This window comes from Cygnus atratus, chromosome 25 (assembly GCF_013377495.2).
Source record: "Cygnus atratus isolate AKBS03 ecotype Queensland, Australia chromosome 25, CAtr_DNAZoo_HiC_assembly, whole genome shotgun sequence".
Taxonomy (NCBI): domain Eukaryota; kingdom Metazoa; phylum Chordata; class Aves; order Anseriformes; family Anatidae; genus Cygnus; species Cygnus atratus.
Genome location: NC_066386.1, coordinates 2,405,606 through 2,425,337, shown reverse-complemented (window position 1 = coordinate 2,425,337; position 19,732 = coordinate 2,405,606). Strand labels below are relative to the sequence as shown.

General features: G+C 39.8%; 1 protein-coding gene across 3 annotated transcripts; it reads right to left on the bottom strand.

Annotated features, from left to right (window-relative positions):
* Positions 1–42: 42 nt before the first annotated feature.
* On the bottom strand, positions 43–19,586 carry NBR1 (NBR1 autophagy cargo receptor). 3 transcript variants are annotated; one of them, XM_035568371.2, is made up of 21 exons: positions 19,398–19,585; positions 16,918–16,980; positions 15,558–15,576; positions 15,150–15,172; positions 14,081–14,296; positions 13,506–13,580; positions 12,031–12,248; positions 10,817–10,981; positions 10,141–10,347; positions 8,749–8,908; positions 7,965–8,252; positions 7,365–7,517; positions 6,807–6,882; positions 6,251–6,361; positions 5,581–5,742; positions 5,323–5,457; positions 4,407–4,767; positions 4,015–4,109; positions 3,380–3,458; positions 2,860–2,965; positions 43–2,455 (listed from the first exon to the last, which is right to left on the bottom strand). In XM_035568371.2, exons 1-21 carry the CDS (start codon positions 19,497–19,499, stop codon positions 2,282–2,284), a joined length of 2,988 nt encoding a protein of 995 aa, XP_035424264.1. In that variant the 5' UTR covers positions 19,500–19,585; the 3' UTR covers positions 43–2,281. The 3 variants fall into 3 exon arrangements, with proteins under 3 accessions (XP_035424264.1, XP_035424265.1, XP_050571481.1); XM_035568372.2 differs by having other exon boundaries at positions 173–2,455; positions 13,506–13,574; positions 19,398–19,586; XM_050715524.1 differs by lacking the exons at positions 15,150–15,172; positions 16,918–16,980; positions 19,398–19,585 and having other exon boundaries at positions 173–2,455; positions 15,558–15,578.
* Positions 19,587–19,732: the final 146 nt, after the last annotated feature.

Genomic DNA, 19,732 nt, shown 5'->3' with positions numbered 1-19,732 from the left:
TCCATCCGGAGCTGCTGCTTGTGAAAAGCCCGATGAGAGCCAGCCAGATAAAGAGCTTTATTGTAAGGAGACAGGAAAGAGGGGGTCTTCCACCCTCCTTCCCTTTCCTCCCCCCGCCCCCGACAGTTGACTTTAAAATGCTTATCCTAAATAAGACACAGAGGTCACATTTTGCACTATAGAATATATTATAAATTATACCATGCATCCATTAACAAAATATACAAAGCCAACGGAAATACATCTTAAGCCTGAGCATACATTATCTAAACCCTAGTAAAAAGTAACCTAAGGAAAACAGCATTTCACACTTCACATTTCAATCTGCAATGAAGTGTTTTTTCCTCATACATTTTAGTGTTTTGTTAATTTACAGAATACATTAAAATCCTAAGTATAAAGGTACACACAGAAATAACAAACATCCTGCTGGGCATTCCAGATCAAAGCAGACAACCACACCAGGCTTAGGAATTTCACCAGCTACTGCACTTCATCCATGTCCTTCCCTCCTCCTCATTCTATAGTAAGCATAAGCCAAAGGTACTCAAAACAGTACGTGTAAGTTACGGTTGGAAAATCCAGTAGTTTCAAGTTACAGAAAGATCTTTATCTGGTCCACAGCAGACAGTTGCACTGGGGTACAGACAGATGAGAAACACTGCAAAATAGTCCTACTGTATTTCAAAATAAACATTTAGGAGTATATCTTCCACAATCTATAAAAATAGGTTTAAAACAGGAACAGTATGATACATTTTTTTCTTCATTTATTTTAATGGTATCTTATCTCTGAGGGTATTATGTCTTTTGAAAAAAAAAAAACTTTACTACTGATCACCTGGTCAGTCACAATACTGATAACTGCTTCAGCTACATTGTGTCAAAACAGAAACACCTTATTTTGAAGCAGCAATAATATAAATATTTTACTATCAATGGTCTCTTCCTGCAGCAAGAAAGTTTGCTCAAAAAGAACATAGCCAACACTGCTGTCACTTTCAGAGGACCGAACTCTGAACAGTTACTTAAGGATACACCACTGCACAGCAGTGTATGTTGCTGGTTTCTTGTGATTCTTCAGAATCAAATCTCCTCTCGGCATGTTTAGAAGGGAATTCTTAAATTTCAAATTAAATATGGGTATGTAAACCAAAATCTTGTGAGAAAGCGAGTCCTACAGATGTGTCTATGGAAACACAGCTAGAACCATCACAGGAGACCGTACACTTCACGCTGCTTAAGTTACTACATTTCTCAAAGTATAAAAAGTCACACAATCCCTACCTCGAGCATTCTTCCCATCCTCAAACATTACCAGAATTTGTACTTCAATTCAGATCTGACTTTTTACACATTCTTCAATTCTTCTATGTGGTATTAACAGGTTAAGAGGTTTGGACTATGTTGAAAAGAAGATAGGGGTCAAGTTTAATGTTTTTATGAGGAACCTCTAAACGTTCTTAGAAAGCCCCTTCCCACATTTACAAATCCATCTTTAACCACATATTTTTACATAGGCTATATTTTCTGTTAGAGATATGCTTTGCATTATTACTAGAGATGGTTCAATGGTAAGATCACTCTCATGCTTTATTCTGCTATAAGAAACGATGACTTTCCTGGTAAACGTCAGTTTAAATTACAGTGGTTGTGATCTCAGACTGTTTGAAAATTGTTTGATGGTTCAAGACTCATTTCAATATATAAGCAATTTTTTTTTTCTAAGAATGACTTGTAAGATTTAAATCTGTTACATTACTATCATGCATTGGACAAAAAAGGTCGATTACTAAGTTATATAAGAAGAAACAGCTTCCTATTTGTGGGCACCTCTTGTAAATCAGGCAAGACTACATTTTACAGAAGCATTTTACATTGTTTCCTATTCCAAAGTTTGTTAAAAGTCAACAAAACAAGAGCCCCAGCTGCCTAAAATATTTTACATACAGTAAAAGGGGAAGTTCTAATCTGGGTGCAAGTTTAAGTCATTGTCTAGAATTCCCAGATAAAAAGGATTCAGTATAAAATGATAGACTTCAAGACCACTCATTTCACCAGGATGTCCAAAGTACAGTTGGAATTCTGGTCTCCAATTCATAAAATGCTGTGACAAGCAGTTTGACATTTCCATGAAAGAAAAAAGGTCAAAAGCTCAAAGAAAAGCTAAAGTTTTATCTACGCCTCCAAACAGAACACAGCTGAGGAACAGCACGCTACTGATGCAGTGTTTAATGAGAGTTTGCTCAATTAAGGTGATTCATTGCTCCGCCAGGAAGGTTCAGCACCTACTGCTGTACCAGTCACTGTTACTGATCTGAAGCAATTCAGTTACCACTTGAACCATATTATTGTTGTGTTTCTTCAGCAGTCGCAGGTTTAACTGCCTGTCACAGAATCCCATCTCGCACAGACTGGATAGAAGAGTGGCAGTGTGCTCTTCTGTAGCTGCAGGCTGCCAAAACCAAAAGATATGAAGAGATCATTTATTATCTTATTTTTGCCATTTCAATCAGCGGTCCTGCATTAAACCAAAATATAATTAAGGCACTGAGGCCCTTTGCCTGCAATTAAGCTGTTGGTATTCACTTCCATTGTTCGCTTACAAAGGTGAATTACTGCTTTTGCATGATGCTTTAAGAGATACTTCATCCCCACAGCATGGATTTCCCTATCAGCTGGTGAAGCAGCATACTTCAAAGGGATGCCATTAAGCTTAATGTTTTACTATTCCTGCAGTGCACTGCAAAATGTCCTATGCAGAATGTTGACACATTCATAAAAAATACAAAATTCCAAACCTTAAAACTAGTAGTGTAGGTATAAAATTCACACAGTATACAGGAAAAAGACACTTACCTGTTCTGTAATGGGTGGTCCAGCAAATAATGCTTTGTAGGCCGAGGCAGCAACTGATAAAGCTCCTTTAACTAGTTCTCCTGCAATACTGCTTCCTTGTGGGTGTCTGCAGAGAAGATATTACTTTAGGTGTCAGCAAAGCCACGTGTGTTTGTTTCATTTTGAAATGCAAGTGTCTCTCCCCATTAGTTGGCTGAGGCTTAATTCTTGTCAGAGAACAACCCATTATCCAAAGGAATCCCCCCCATCCAGGAATCAAGCCATCTGGGAAAGTCACTGCTTCTTTCCTGACTTTCTGACAAACTTTTTATGTTAAAGTTGTGTTAGCCTATTTTCCATAACATGACTGTTTGAAAGGAATTAAGTACTGTCACCCAGAAGAATGCGTCTGTATGTGGAAGTTGTGACACATCCATCCAGGCTACAGCAACTAGTTTCCATTGATTCCTAGTCACTTAATCTTAAAAGAAGAGCCACAGAATAAATGGCATTTGTGAAGTCACAGCTTCTGTTTCATTACCTTGGGTATTCTGAGAAATTCTGGTTTCTTGTTAGAAATCCAGAAGATCCCTGTCCATAGCTGTCTTCACCACTAGGTTCTGGAATAAGAAAAGACACGGTATCAATGTGGACAGTAAATGAAAAGCTGAAGAGCTGCAACATGTACGTAAACGGAAAGGAGCAGGATTCAGTCCAAGTTAATACTTTCAAGTTTAGTGATCCAGATGCAAACTAGGTATGCAAGATTCTCATCACATTCCTGACTATCAAAAGAATTCCAGGAATCATTTGGCTGATTAGTCAGTGGTTATCTACTTGACCATGAGATGAACTGCTGAGCTCGAAATAACTGTAACAATAGCTTATACACAAGGCTCTAATTCCAGAGCAAAGTAATCTTCCACATTTATGCAAACACTTCTGAGTACCCTCCTACCATTTCTAATAAGTGCTCTTCTCACCTGGATTCAGAAAGCTGTATTGCTTTCTACAAATCTTCTGTATAGTAAAATTTTAAACACCCAGAGAGAACTAAACATTATTAGTTGGCTAGGTTTCTGCTCTCCTCTAGAATAACAAGACACCAAATCCAACCGCAGGTGTAAGCAATAGGAGATAACTACGTATGCACCCTTCAGTCAGTACTGTCAATACCTTCTCTTATTTGATTGTGAGGAGTGGAACAGACATTCTCTGGAGCTGGTATGTTTGGTTCTTGGAAGATACAATTCTGAAGAGATGCAAGATTCCTGAGAACATAAAGCAAAAAGTTACTTTTACCACTTTCATTCTACACATACACATGCAGGCAAGTCAAAATCTACAGGCAAAAGGAAAATCTTCACAGGTTCCCTTCTTCCCTTCCCTACTCATTGATTAGCTAAGCACATAAGGTTTTATAAAGAGTTATAGGATATAGGACATTCACTCCATCACATACAACACTGATTTTGTTGCAACCAGTTCTATCTGAACATTGAACTCGAGTGCAACACCCTGCTAAGCCTGCAGCAATTAGCATAATGGCTTTGTTCTGAGAAGCATACCTTTCTGTCTGGGCTAAGGTGTCTGTGGTCTCTGTGGTCAATGGTACTACAGGCAGCGTTTGTGATGTTGTCGAAGTATCACTGATGCTGTGTATCTCTGGCTGACTTCCCCCATCTGGCCCTGCTCCTGTTTCAGGTTCTCCTGTCTTTTCCAGACTGGGCTGAGAAAGAGCCGAACTATACATGGACTCCCCTAAAGGACGACTGGTATCAAAGCATTCAGGGAGAATAATAATATAATCCTCTGATGAAGCAGAAGAGCCTTGACTTTGCACATCATCTTTATCATCACCTTCATCTTCATCACCAGAATCGCCAGTGTTGCTACAAGGGTTTACTTTCTCGGAAAACAGAAGTTCCCCTAACAGAAAAAGAAAGAATAAAGCATATTAAATTTGCCCAATTTGCCTGGATAACAGCAAAAGCAGTGCTGTCCCAGATATAAAATGCAACTACTCAGAAACAACTGTAAACCTTTGCTGTCAATGTTAACTGTCTGGTTTTCTTGATCTCTTGGTATAGGTTGGGGTATAGTGTGAAAGAGCAACAGATTTTACCCGTAAGCTTATGCATAATTCAACAGGAAAAACAGCTACACTGAGAACAGTTCCTAAATTATATGCGTTGGATACAGTTCAAAGCACAGCCTTTAAGCTACATGCACAAAATCTGGAAGCACCAGCCATGCTTAGTGTTTGAGCACTTATCTGAATACTTGACTGGAACCATTATGTCTCAATATCACTTCTTTAAAAAAAACTCTTAAAATAGCTGCTTGTTCAGTGTATCGACACCAATTTTCTGATACATCAAGAGAATCATTGTTGCAGTATTCAATTTCTTAGAATACCAGAGATCTTTTTACAGCTTTTTTGTAGCCTGTTGCAGTTTTACTTTAAATTCAGACTTTACTTACCACTGCCATTTTCTGTGATCGCCTCTGACTGACAGATCTTTGATTCCTTTTTAGAAGCGGCATTAGTTTTTATCCTAGGAGATTCTTCACTTAGCACATTACAAGTGAAGGTGTCTTGCAGCATTTGCAAAGAATCTAATACAACAATCAAGAAAAACAATTAGAAAGATATCACCACCTGCAGTGCAAAGCAATTTGTGGCCGATGTCTGAGTGCAAAGAAAGTAAAGCCACAGAAGCCAGCAAGGGCAGTACTCACTCTTCATCACTTTCTTTTTTTGTGGGGGCTTATGGTCAGGTTCGGCATCCAGGGTAAGAGAGCGAATTACAGTTTCGCAGACAAACTGAGTCCCACTCATGTCTTCTTCCCCTTCCTCCTGGTTCAGTGGATGTTCACCTTTCATTTTCACCATGCAAGCATCTGTAGGAAAGCAGACCTCAGTTATTCCTTTGAAAGGGAGACATTATTTTAACATGACCACAAGGAAACGCGAGTATGAGAAGAATTTGTAAGCTATCCAAGGTCAATGCTGATTTTGTGTGTTGATTCCTCCTTAAAAAAATGAATTCCAAAATCTTTCACTTATGTTGAATGTGAAAATGATTGAGAAGTATGGGGAAAACACCTAGAACGTTTCAGTATAATCTGGTCTATAAAGGGCAAATTCTTAATTCTCCCAACAATTCTAATAGGCAGAAAAAAAAATCAGAAGTTTTCCATTTCTGAATTTCAGATATATTACGCTCCAACATCCACAATCAGAGTAGTGCCATACTATAGGTTTATAAGCCAAATACTGTTTGTTCTTCCACAGAAAGGGAACAACAGGAGTTAGAATTCTTCAAGTAAATAAAACATCACTTCTGCCCAGTCAGACTTGATGACACCCTCCTCCCAGCTCCCCAAGCTCCCAGTGATTACTGCTTACCAGACACTGGTTTAAATCCACTTCCCTCGTTCTCCTCCTCTATCTGACCTAAGCCAGGTTTCTCCACCAAGGGGCTATCATGTGGCAAAGGGGACATGCATGGAGTCATGTCTGAAAAACAAAAGTAGCAAAGAATTAGCATTAAAATAAGAACCTTCCTTCCTCCAAGAGGCAGCCTTTTAAGAAGTTATCTTTTCCTTAAAGGATGTTCTTCCAAGACTGAAGCCCAGGTATCTTACAAGATACTTTGGTGAAAAAGAATTAGCTTTGCATTACACTGGCACTAGTTGAGCAAAGAAAGTGACAGCCTTCTGCAATGCCTGGAATCTTATGGCCTTCAGTGTGTGAAGATGGAAAGAAGTCAAGACTGGAAATTACAAAGGACTATCAGGTATCTCCTCTAGGGCTGCAGAAAGAATTAAAATGGAAAGACATGGGAGCTGGGAAGACTCTCTAGCCGGAAGAGCAAGAACTTTTTGCACAGAAAACCTTTCCATTGGGTAAACAGTAGCTTAGAAAGCTAGAGGTAGCACACCAGAGTATCAAAAATCCTTACCAACAGGAGTGTTGTGTGGCACTCGCTCCAGTTCCTGCACAATATTGATATCCAATAGTTCAAAGGACAGTAAATCCTACAGAAAGAAACCCCACACAGTTTTCATCAACGAACCCTGAACTGGAATCCTACATGGTACTCCCCAGCCTTAGGTCCCAATATCTTACAAAGAGGTCTACTCCATCTTGTTAGTTACTTGGCATGATCTCAGGCAGGGGACGTTTTCCCACAAAGGCCATCCCCACGTTATAGAATGCAGTACACAAATTAAGGCAGCAAGAGGGAAACCTAAGTACTCCCTTGTTAGAGGTCAGAGAAAGACCCAATCCTGTGACTACAGAGAATCTTACTCTGTCCTGCACATAACCTTCCAGCGACAGTCCCCCATCCTAATTCAGGGAAATAGCTCTGCTATATAAAATGCAGTATATTCTTCCTGAAAATACAGTGGCTGTTTTAGAGCTCAGAAGCTATTTTTTTCTTATGGATGTCTATGTACCTAGATATGAAATCCAAGGTGGTTTGTCTGATGTCTACCTGACTTGTTAACATTTTTACCTGTGCAGTGAGGAGATCCACAGATGGGATATAAAATTCTCTCTCGCTTGGCAGATTTTTCATCTTCAAAGGAAGATTTGGCAGAGGTATCTCAGCCTGTTCCACAATTTCACCCATCACTTGAGCACTGCCTTCTGTCTTCAAGGAAGCATCCTGAAAAAGCCAAAAGAAGTCCCGAAAACATCTTAGGCAGGCAGCAAATAAAAGTTCCATAAAATGCAAAGCCTAAGTACTGTGTATAAGAACACCAAAAGCAACTTGAAAAATACTTAATTCAGCTCATTTTAGAGCCAAAAGGACAAGACTTAACACACAGAAATCCTGTAACATTTAATTTTGATCAAAGAACTATACAAGTAGCTGAAACAGGCTTTTAACATATCCCATGTCTGTCAAAAAGAACTACTATTTCAGAGCCTATAAATGCAAGAGAAGTTGTTCCTCTTCCCTACTAAGAATAAAATCAGAAGAAAAAACAATTAAAGGAATCCCCAAGAGATCAATACAGTTAGGAACACTATGTCACTGCAGAGAACAATATGCATTGCTCAATCTACTAAGCAATTCACAGCTGCCCTCATAACTGTATGATTTACTTGCCTGTTTGTTACTGGAAGATTTATCTGTTTGGTTGGAATCGGAGTCCTTCCAATTGCTTTCTAAAGAGTCAGTAGCTGGGGAGGGATCCACAACAATACTGCACCAGATCCTAGGCCCAAACTGTTCCCCTCTGTGTGACAGTCTCCAGTGAGACGTGTACGTTCCTTCTATATTAGGAGCCACAAACTCAACTGAAACAGTTCCTACTTGTCCCGATGGAAGGGATGGCACCAACACATCCTTTTTTTCAGAAGATGCCAAGGTCAAATTTCCCCACATAAGTTTCAGCTGAAATATACAACAGAAAAAGCAAAAGTTAACTTCACTTGTTTCTTTGTGATCTGTACGGAGATCATTTCGAGTTCCTCTGCTGAAAGGCCTTGCACAGATGCAAGGCAGAGAAAAGGGGCTGCTGGTCAAGGTTTTCAGTCTATCACCAGAAAAATATTTACGTTTAAACAGGAGCTCAGTCAGCACTCAAAGAAAAGCTTTTACATGTCAGAAGTGCAATATACCTGCTGTAACGAGGTTGAACTATTATTACATTACAACAGCACTAGAAGACAGTATCACTGATCTTTATGTTGATTGCTTTCCTCCTATCCTCTGTAGTTTCAAGGAGTACCTAGATAGATTAACGCCCTGGAATTCGCAGTTAATAAATTAACTGGCCAAAATAAACCCTAAACAGGTTCTGAGAGAGAATTCAAATTCCTAATGCATATAAGTACTTAGTCTTCTAGAACTATTTTAATGCGTAAAAGTAACAGCAAAGGAAAGATACCTTTGTGTCTGAGCCCCATTCCACATTGCCAGTATTTTTCATTCGCCAGTGTTTGATAAACTTTGTTCCCGGCTGCAAGCGAGTCCCATCTGGCAAATTCTCATCCACAAACACTGCACTTAGTGTTGGGACAATCGCTTGGACGGGTTGACTAGGGCTCCTGGGATTCAGGGAAAAAAAAAAAAAACAAAAAACAGAACTGAGGAAGTCACTCAGCTGCTATTTCACTGGCTAAAATGGAAGAGGCTACTTAAAGTTTTTTTTCCTGTAAGTTTTTCAAAACTCTAACATTTTAGTACCGGGCTCATCTTAAAGTCTAAACAACACAGTTTGCTTTCCTTAGCTTAATGAAAAAGGAAACGTAACAAAACAAGATTTGCTAGTTTAGAAAAAAATATCTATTATAATTATAGCACCCATGTTTAAAGAGAAAGGTTCACTGTTCTTCAGCTGATTTGATTTAGTATTACAGCACTTTGGGCAACGCTACTCTGTTAAAGAAGATAGTCACCATCTTTCTGATGTTGAATTAAGGACTCTGTTACAGTCCAGTGCTGGTGTCTTTTATTTGGCCTTACAAGCAACATTACCTTTTCAGCAAGATACCAGTTTTTGCCTAAAAGGGCCTCAAAAACAAGATCAAGAGCTCTACTGCTAGTTAGGTGCGCTGAGAGGGGATTGGTGATGCAGCTCATATTAATGTCAACTGTAAAAGATAAAGAAAGAAATTCAGACCTAAATTAGCAGTGGTTTTGTTCCTGTAATATTTCTGTTCAGCCAGAAGGAAGCAGTAATAGCTATTTTAAGCTCCCCACAAATGGAAGTAACTAATTGACTCTCAAATGCCCTAAATGGAAGGGACGAATTAAAGAAACTAAAACTTTACGTTTTATACCTGCACATTTATAAAACTGAAGAGACTCAAAAATGCAAAGTCATTTGCTTTCCCTGAACAGCCGTTGTCTAATGAGCCTCATCCTAAGTTTACATAAAAAAGGGCACTGAATACAAGCACACAGAATTTACTTAACTATAACGAGGCAATGAAGACAACAGGAAGATAGACTTTTTAAAACTGGCTGCAACATTAATTCATACTGCATGTGCATGCATGTATATATAACGGTAGGTATTTTTCTGCCTCAAATCTGTTCAAGTTTCTGGTAACAATAATCGGTTGCCTTTTTTTTTTTCTTCTGATATTCTCTTCAAAAAGAAAACACTCCACTTTGCAAATTCAGTTTAGACAAAATCCTCACAGGTCCAATCACAAATAATACTTTAAATGAGCAACTGATTTCATAATCTTCCTCCTGTTACTTTAAAATTTGGTCTCACCACAGAAGGCCAGACACTGCAACTAAGAAATGCTCAGCTAACAACATCCCTTACAGTAAGGTACTGGGTTGGAGAGACTCAGACTTCAGAGTAGGTGAGCCACTAGTTTCCAACACATGGACAGAGTTCCACAGATGAATTTTCCTGTGCAATTTTAGCTGCTTTTTGAGCTCTCGGACCTCTGCCTTTCGCTGTTTCTTCTCTGCTCGTAATCTCTGCTTTTCTGCCTTCAGAAATCTTTTGTCCATCTGTTTCTGGAGCCTGCAGAGAGAGAAAACTACCTTATTAAACTGATTAGAACACAGCTTTAGCCAACACAGTCCTAGTCTCAAAGGAATGTCTCACATTTCTAGACTGAATACCAGATGACTTTAAAAGAACAACTTCACAGTTGCTGGTGAAGACATTTAGAACTGCTTCAGTGAGAGGGTAAAGACAGATTAGAACATGCTCAAAGAAAAAGCAAGCTCTCCATGTCTACTACCCACCTATGAAACAAAATCCTATCTTTTCTACTTAGTTATCAAAGGTCCAGGAAAATATTTATCTGAGGCCATTTGTAAGTAAAGAGCTATTTTTAGCTACTTGCACTGCAGTTCCAGAGTATTATTTCCATTTCCTGTTATGTCTGAATCTAAATCCATAAAAGCTGAACACCAACCCCAAGACAGGTTTTTCCACTTTGCTACCGAGATAGCCTTATCAGGTGTTGACAGGTGCCACCATTTACCTAACTTGCTCCAGAGTAGCAGGCAGGCGAGGTGAAAACTGTGCAAGGTTGTAGTTCTCAGCAATACACAGTATAGGTCTTCGTAGCTTTAACAAGACGTGATTAGGATCGTGTGCATATGTTCCTGCTTCACACTGTTCACAAATATTGTAGGCTGGACAAAGGCTGCAAAGCAGTAAAAGTAGGTTACTGAGAGGCAAAGAACACAATAGAAAAAGACATTGAAGGGTAATTAATCCTTACATTTCTCCTGAGAAACAAACTCAGTATCCAACTATCATTTTAAGCAGTATCTAAGCGAAACGGCTTATACACTTACACATCAATATCAGGAACATCTAGATCAATATCTCTTCTTTAAAGAGCTGTAAGACAGTTCCCACTTCCTTCTTGAATAAGCATTGAAAAACCTGACACTTCCTTTAGCATGAGCTATGGACAATTGTTGCTATAAAGAACAAAACTTTATACTGAACTCAAATGCCAGAAACAGCATTCTACTTGTGAAAATACAAAGGATAAGACAGCTGAAGTTTTCAGGATGCAAAAGAGATTGCTCTTGCAGGAACAAGGACTGGTAAAAACAGATTGCCAGCTCATGCCAATGAGAAAAATATCTACAGGAAAACCCCTACTGGCATTCCATTCACTGCTGCTGCTCAGTCCTAAAATACTTACCTACAAAAGTAACTGCCTCATTCAAATTAAAACCTCACTTAAGACACCATTGCATCAAAACGTGCAATATATTATTAACAAACTGACAGAGAGCTCATTTTAAAAAACCAAAAAAGGATGACTTCATTTAAACTCATTGATTGTGTCAGAATGAAAAAACTTTTTTTTAAATAGACAGTGGTTGTAAGTTTTGCATTTTTGTTTAACTAACCTAGCCAAACATTTTCCTTTACAGTTACTACATGCCATATGCAAAGAAAGTTTAAAAGTGCTTGTGAATAACAAAAGTTCTTTTATATTGTTTTAATGATTGTGTTTTTTTCAAAACAGTATTAATCTTGCTCTTATGCAGATAAGGACTGTTCGCAAGAACAGAGAACATAAGCTGTTTATGAGAGACATACTAAAGGTCCTGAAGCATACACCATGCTGAAGATTAGCAAAATGGCAATCTGTGACGCTAAGATGTCTTTTCAAACTCTCACTCACACACGTAACACATTAAGTTTCCCACACACCCATTACTCATATCCTACCTGCACTGGTAGCGAACTCCAACGATTCGGGCCTGACAGTTGCAGCAGGAGATTAGCCAGTCACACTGGTTACCATTCCCTGGTTGGGTCTCTGAAGCTGGAGGCGCTGCTGTAATAGAGCTCTCAGGAAAGTCTGGAGCCTGATTGTGATGAACAAGCTTCTCATATAGCTTCTGTTCCAGTTGCTCAACAGTTTCCTTCACCACTTGCTCCCTGAACTGAAGAAGAAAGTCATGAATTGGAGCAACCTAAGCAGCTTCAAAAAGTTGGATTACACTGCCCCAAATCTCCCAACCCACAAGTCATAAAGCAGCTCCGAATTCACTCACCTCTGCAACAACACATTCCAGTTGAATTTGAAGAAGTATCACACTCCTCAAAGAGGATTTACTTTTGAAAATACCAGCCCACTGGTTTTAAACAAGGCAAACTAAAAATCATATACTCATGCTTACAATATAAGTTGTGGGGTTATTCCATAGCCTTGCATAACGGGAAGGAAATGAATCTAAGACAATTAGTGTGACTCCTAACACACCCTTCTAGAGTCTGTCCATCTTTAACTCCTGATTTTCTCCACCAGATGAGCTTTAAATAAAACCGTTTAGTATTTCAATACACGAAAGATCTTTAGATTATATAAGGAGGTAACAAAGGAAGAGTAAACTCGAAGAAAGCTTAAACATCAATGCATATACTGTTACATCACCATATCTTTAAGTTCCATGAAGTCACTGGCTGATTAATTCTTATCATTCCCAGCTAGCTGCTTCTCGTTGTTTTGAGCAGGTAATAAGCAATAATCAATCTGATGGCTACATCTTACTAATCTATAGGTTACGCTCCTTGGTCTCTTGAAAGTGTTTTCTTAAGCTGAACTATCAAGAAAAGTAAGGCCAAACACTCTGCTTCGGATCTCAGGAAACCCTAAGCGTTACCCCACTGAAACTGGTTGAACAAGACTCTCCACCAGTAACACCGTATTTCATGCTCTGCGTCATGATGATTACCCTGAAGTTCCTATGACTGTGGAGTGCAACAAGGATTCTATCATAAAAGTTCTAAAGCACTAAATCGACTAGTGTCTAAACTTTTTTTTTTCCTCCCCAAAGACTGTAGTAATTTTGACAGTTAAAACTATACTCAAACCAATTAAACGCATAAACCAAACAACCTAGTTTTGACAAGTGGCATGTATCAAGCTTTTTTTTTTTTTTAAAAAAAAAAAAAAGGTAACATCAAAACTGTAAAAGTATAGCAGCATCTAGATCATCATTGCAGGACAAGTAATTTCACTATGATAGAGCGATTAGATGCCTAAATGCCATTTAAAGCTCTGGTCACAAGTACCAGACATATATATATAACTATATACCCGCGATCAGATATATTGCTAGGCATTACAGATATCTTCTTCCCATAACCTCTTATGTAGTCCTTTATAAATACCAAAATTCAGAAGAAAAGACACTTACTGTTTCCAAGTAGCTAGTAAACCATTCTGGAGGATTTTCATTTGTTCCCCCTGTTTCATTGTGATTTAACTTTTGCTGGTGAAAAAGGAAAGAGTCAAACACAATAAGCACGTGAAGCTGTAAAACAAATCTCAATACAGCAGATTAACAACTTTCAAATGGTACTCCCCTCAACTGTTTTACCAAAAAAAAGATTTCATGTTCTTTGGAAAACAGCAGAAAAGTTACACAAGAAAGCCACTGAAGTTTTCTGAAAGATTTCCGCCTTATTAGCATTTGAATGTAATTACACATCAAAGCTAAAGAAATCAAGTCAACCAGAAGTTACTAGATGTCAAATCAGAGCTTCAGGTCAACATTAAAGAGCCTTTATTTCTAAATGCAACATCAAAACCTCCTCTTGAAGACATTCAAACGATTTCATGACCTGTAATGGGAGCATACAGGTAGCTATAAAGACCAACTTCTAATTGAATCAGTTTTTAAGTACGAATAAAGACAATAATCAGTCTATAAGGTGAATTACACTTATGAATTTTGTTTTAATGAATATATAGTCCAACTCTGCATCCTACCTGAACTGCCAGCTCCTTTTCATTTTTCAAGTCTTCCTCCAACCCCTGAGCTACCACAGAGTAGTGTGAAAGAGGTATTTTCTCATCTTTAAGAGCTGCCAACTTTTCTGGCACGGTTCTTTCACGCGGTTGTGAAGAACAAGATGGAGCATCTTTCAGAAAAGAGCCTTCTTCATACACATTCATCTGGAGTTGATTTCCTTGTTTAACTGCAATCTAAATAAAGATTACATGATATACCCTATTCACTTCTCTTCAAACCAACACTAAATATCCTATAAAAATACAGCATTATACTGCACTAGAAAGGTCGTGAGAAAAAAAAAACAACACACAAAAACCAAGAAGAATTGAGTCACATGCCAAGCTACAGTCAGCTGACTTTTTTTAATTCTGCCTTTCCTAAAAGTTACCGATATGCTTACTGGGAAGTTCACTATAAGCAAAAAAATTACCACGCAGATATTCTACAGGAGTTTTTCAATCTACAATGAAGCTGTTCATAGAAAGCCAGTAAACAATAAAGATTCTGCCCAGGAACTTACAGTAAATTTTCGTTTATGATTATTTTCAAGTGATTTCCAGATTAGAAATTCAAACCATAAGCAAAAAAAGTTCTGAAAGCATTAGTACTGTACAATTTAAAGGAATGCAATCCTTATTTTGTCTAGAAAAATATGCAATCGTTTAAGAAGTAATTAAGCACTGACATCACTGAAAGTTTTATTACCAGAGAGTACAATGTTGGAGCCTGCATGGCAAGATTTTTAAAGGGATCCAATAAAGGGACAGTACCTCCAAACGTGGCATTTGGGTATTTCAGAAAGCCAGTAATTTGACTGTCTGCTCTGGGCCCTGAATCACAACTGCATGTTCAACTAATTATACAATGCAAAATTAGCCTGCTTGGACAATAGTATAGCAAAATATTCAAGCTAATGCCCAAAGCAAGAAAACTGAGCTATTCTGATTTCTACAAAGCAGATATTGGTGGTGTTTTCCCCCCCTCAGCTACATCAATTCTCATCGGAGAAAGCTGAATATATTGGAAAAGTCAGAGACCAATTACCTTCAGAGCTTCTTCATATTCCTCTGAAGAAAAAAGAAAAGAAATGTGAATTTTCCCTATCTCCAATAATACATGTAAACTTAGCACACTGTAGTTAAGAACCTAAGAATGTCCTCCATACCTTCTGTAAATTATCTTAAAATAGTGCTTCTAAAGAAACAGTTGTACATATGGCAACAAGGAAACATGCTTGCAGCCTGGAGACTTCCCATTCCATTAATTTACTCATTTTGAAAAATTAACTTTCTGTAGATAAAGAGTATTTCCCTTTTGGAAGGATTTGATGCCAAATCATACATAGATCCCCAAATCAACATGTAAGCTCTCTCATCTGCTTCTCCATAAATATAAGCAACAGCTGGGGTCTATTTATAAACCTGATTTCATTTTAATAAAGTAATAGCTCACCTTTGGTATTCACAGACACCTGCAAAGAGAAAAAAAAAGTGATTAGCAGCCAATTAAATATTTCTGTGATTCCCTGAAAATTAACACGCTTTCAAAATAAATGTACTTTTATTCAGAGTTTCTAAAGTATCATTCCTTCTGGTATTTGTTATTGCTGCCATGCTTAATTATTAACTAATGACGTGGTTGTTTAAAGTAGACCATGTTCTTCATCAGGTTTGCATAGTAAGTGAGGCCTCTCGCCCTGCTGGCATCCAGAACAAGCATGGTCTCATCCAGTGGAAGGAAGCCAGCGCTGATATCACCGGGCTTTCTAGACAAGTAAACAGAAATTGGACCATTTGCTGTTCATGGCCAGATGCAACGCTTGCTTCTAATCAAAAGGACAGTTAACACCATCTACTTCAGGTGCTCGTTTATCAAATTTGCACACAGAAGTTATTAACACAGGAAGTTATTTAATCACTACAGCATTACATGATTTGATCAGTATTTATCAGTATGTGAAAGATCTTAAACAGATATTTATACTTAAATATCAAAAAATACATACACGTACATATTTATATATATAGAGAGAGAGAGAGGCTGGAAAATAAGAGCAGAATCTTTCCCTGAAACGTTTCTGGAAGCATCCTGACATTTCCCATTGGGTTAAGAAAATAAAAACAAAAATCCCCATCTCCGCAATTTAGCAGAGCTGCAAATCAATCACTGGAGCATGGCAGTTATGTTCACATTCCGATCTAAATCTCTAGATAAACAGAATATGAGGGTGAGGTTGTGCCAAGCAGGAAGTTACTCAACAAGGACAACTAGAAGTAACCAATTTGCTTTCTGAGTCAGTAATCTGCTTGGAGATTATAGCATTTGCATGAAACAAGCGGAGGATTTCAGTACGCCAGATCTCTGAAGTAAACACATATGCTAATGACAGGGGACCTACATTTTTCAGAGGAGGGAATGCAGATTGAAGAGACAGGGCTTTACCATGGCTGCAAACATAAGCAGTTATAACTTACTCTGATAAAATAAATAAAAATGTAAAATTAGAAATCCCTCAACACACACATCCCTTCCTCTGAGCACAAAGAACCACTGGCTGTTTCTATTCTGTTATACCGGTAGGAAAAAAGAAAGGCAATAGCTTCAAAAAATGTTTAAATTGAGAATGCTATATTACATTAAGGTTGAAACCAAAAGACTAATAGCTATTTTCTTCTCTAAAGGACAAAAACATCACCTCTGACCTGCAGAACAAACACTCCTGAAGGACCAACTACAAGAGGCAGAAAGGTTCAAACCGTTACATTTTGGAAGCAGGGGGGAAGGAGGAATGGAGAGAAAAAGGTATTATTACCTCATCCTTATCCTCATCAACGTATTTGATCTGAATGTTGTCCAGGTCAAATGAAACTTTAACCTGTATGTAAAAGAAAAAAATGAGGAAAAAACGAGACAGAGCTGTAGCAGTTCTCAGTTAATCATGATTTCTAATAGGGAAAAAAAACAACAAAGGTTTAACCCTTCCACCCCTCCCTTCCAGTTCCTCGGTTGAAATAAACACACTTTTACCAAATCCGTTCTCCTGGAGTTGAACTACGCTCCCCAGTGCCTTGCTTCCGACCTTTACCAACTTTTTATAATGAAGAGATGAATTTAACTTATTTTGTGTTTCACCTGCTCTAGTTAATGTTTACCCTAAAATCAAGATCACTGAACAGCCTTTCCATGGAAAGAGGACTTGTTGTCAGTTAACAAACTCGGACATGGTAAACACTCCCATTTACAGAGGCTGAAGCCAATGATCTTTGAACACCACCTTTCACATTAAAAAGCACCTGGGAGATAGTTCAGGGAGGTGGGCAGCCTCCTCCCTCCCCTGCCCCCAGTAAACCCATCTGTGTTTTGAGAAACCAGGATTAATTCAAGCGCTAAGAAAAGCAAAGTATTGCATTCTGCTACTCCCTGGCAGATGCACTGCGCATCTGAAGACATAAATCCATTATACCTACCGGAATAAGAAGAACAAAGCTGAACAGCTACTTTGTATTACCAGGGCAGAATCACCAATAGCACAGGAGCCATAAACAAAAGCAGCAAAACCCTACACTGAGTAAGTCTCAAGCACACTTCGGTATTCTTTACCGACACAAACTGCATTTTTCCCCCCAAAGATTGCTTTAGCTGAGGCACGTGCTGTCAGCCTGGATCTAACAGAAGATGACTGGCAGCCTTGGAAGACAGCAGATGGCTGGGATTTACCTGGCCTCACAAGATGCTACTTTAATTACCGAATGTGCCTGTCAGGGCGTTCCAGTGATACAGCCCCAATTAATTTGGGGAGTGCAGCACGAGAACCAACTCGGTTGAGAATAAACTCCAATTATAAGTCTCTCTCTCTACACCACCCCCAGATTGTTCCCCCAAACTCCAGCTAGAACCAGAGATGCGGCTATCCTTTACGAACACTAGACACTTTGACAGTAAAAAACCCAAGGAACAGTTTAGCCGGCACTGCCTCAAAGCAGCAAACCGCGCAGCACAGTGCAGACAGCCAGCGGTACGTCCTGGGTTAAGGAAGCAACGTTAAGAGAGGTCCACGCGTGGAACAAGCCCACCTTCACTCCGAGTGCTTAAGAGCAACACCGTGCTCACACAGCGACCTGCTTCCAGCTTTGATACAAGCAGGACTCCGACCCGTTCAGGCGTTCTTGCAGGGGCTACGTGCTACCAGCTGTTCTAAGGCTGACCTAGCACCTCTTCTACGAGACTCAAACACAAGCAGGAGAGCAGATGATGCAGCTCACGCTTTGAAATTGAGGCAGTTACCACGCAAGAACCTTCCACAAGGTAGGCTATGTTAGCCAAAAAAAAAAAAAAGAAAAATTAAAATATGGGTAAGATCTCTTAAGATACAACTTTTAGAACAATGCGCCCCCACAAACCAGAAGAGCTACTAGAAAATTAAATCAATAATCACTGCTGCTTCATCGTAACTCTGGGAATTCTAACTGCACAACATAAACCACATCCAACAGAAGAGTCTTCACTAAATAGCACTGGAAAACCTAGACAAAATCTCGTCGGTATGTCAAGTATCTGATATGCAGATCTTCACAAACGCCTGCCTAGGTATGTAAGGCCTGCTGGCAAGAACAGTTATAGTCACACGGGTACACAAGGTACCAGGAAACTAAAAGCATATATTAGCGACTAAGCATCCCAAAAGATTTAAAAAAAAAAAGAGAGAAGAGAGAGAGAGAAAGAGAGAAATCCTCTGTAAGTAACAGAGAAGGGCTAAAGTTGTGCCAGGGGAGGTTTAGGTAGGATATTAGGAAGAACTTCTTTACTGAAAGGGTTGTTAAGGATTGGAACGGGCTGCCCAGGGAAGTGGTTCAGTCACCATCCCTGGAGGTCTTTAAAAGACATTTAGATGTAGAGCTGAGTGATGTGGTTTAGTGGAGGACTTGGTAGTGTTAGGTCAGAGGTTGGACTGGGTGATCTTGGAGGTCTCTTCCAACCTAGATGATTCTGTTATCCAACCACATCTACTCAGATGGGCAAAAGAACGGGAAACGAGCAAAACCAAACATCACCAACTGGAACAGAGCAGAGCACACAGCTCGGGCCGCCTGCCCCCACCCAAAACCAAACCAAACCAAACACCAACCCCACAACCAACCCACCAGAAACGTTCTCCAAAACAGGCTTTTCACCCCACTCCAAGCATAAAACGACCCCAAAAGGCTCCAACACCCCCCGAGGCGGCAGAGCTGCACAGCACTCCGCACAGCAACCCCCCCAACACACCTTTAACCCCCAGGGCCCCGGGCTCACCATGGCCTCCACGTCGGCCCACGTCGTGTGCGCCGAGTCGGAGACGAGGAAGCTCTGGGTCTCCCCGCGGCAGCTGACCCAGAGGTTCACCTGCGGCTCCATGGCCCGCTCCTCGCAGCGGGAGGCCCCTCAGACAGCCGCTGGCCCCACCGAGGACGGCCCTGCAGCCAGGGCCCCTCGGCTCCGCCACCTCAGCCCCCGCCGCCCCCCTCAGCTCGCCCCCGGCCCGGCCGAGCCGAGCCCCGCCGCCCCCTCAGCGCCCTGCCGGCCCTAACATGGCGGACAGACCCCAGCCAGCCCTCCCCCGCCCTCCGCGCGATGCTATTGGTAGCCCG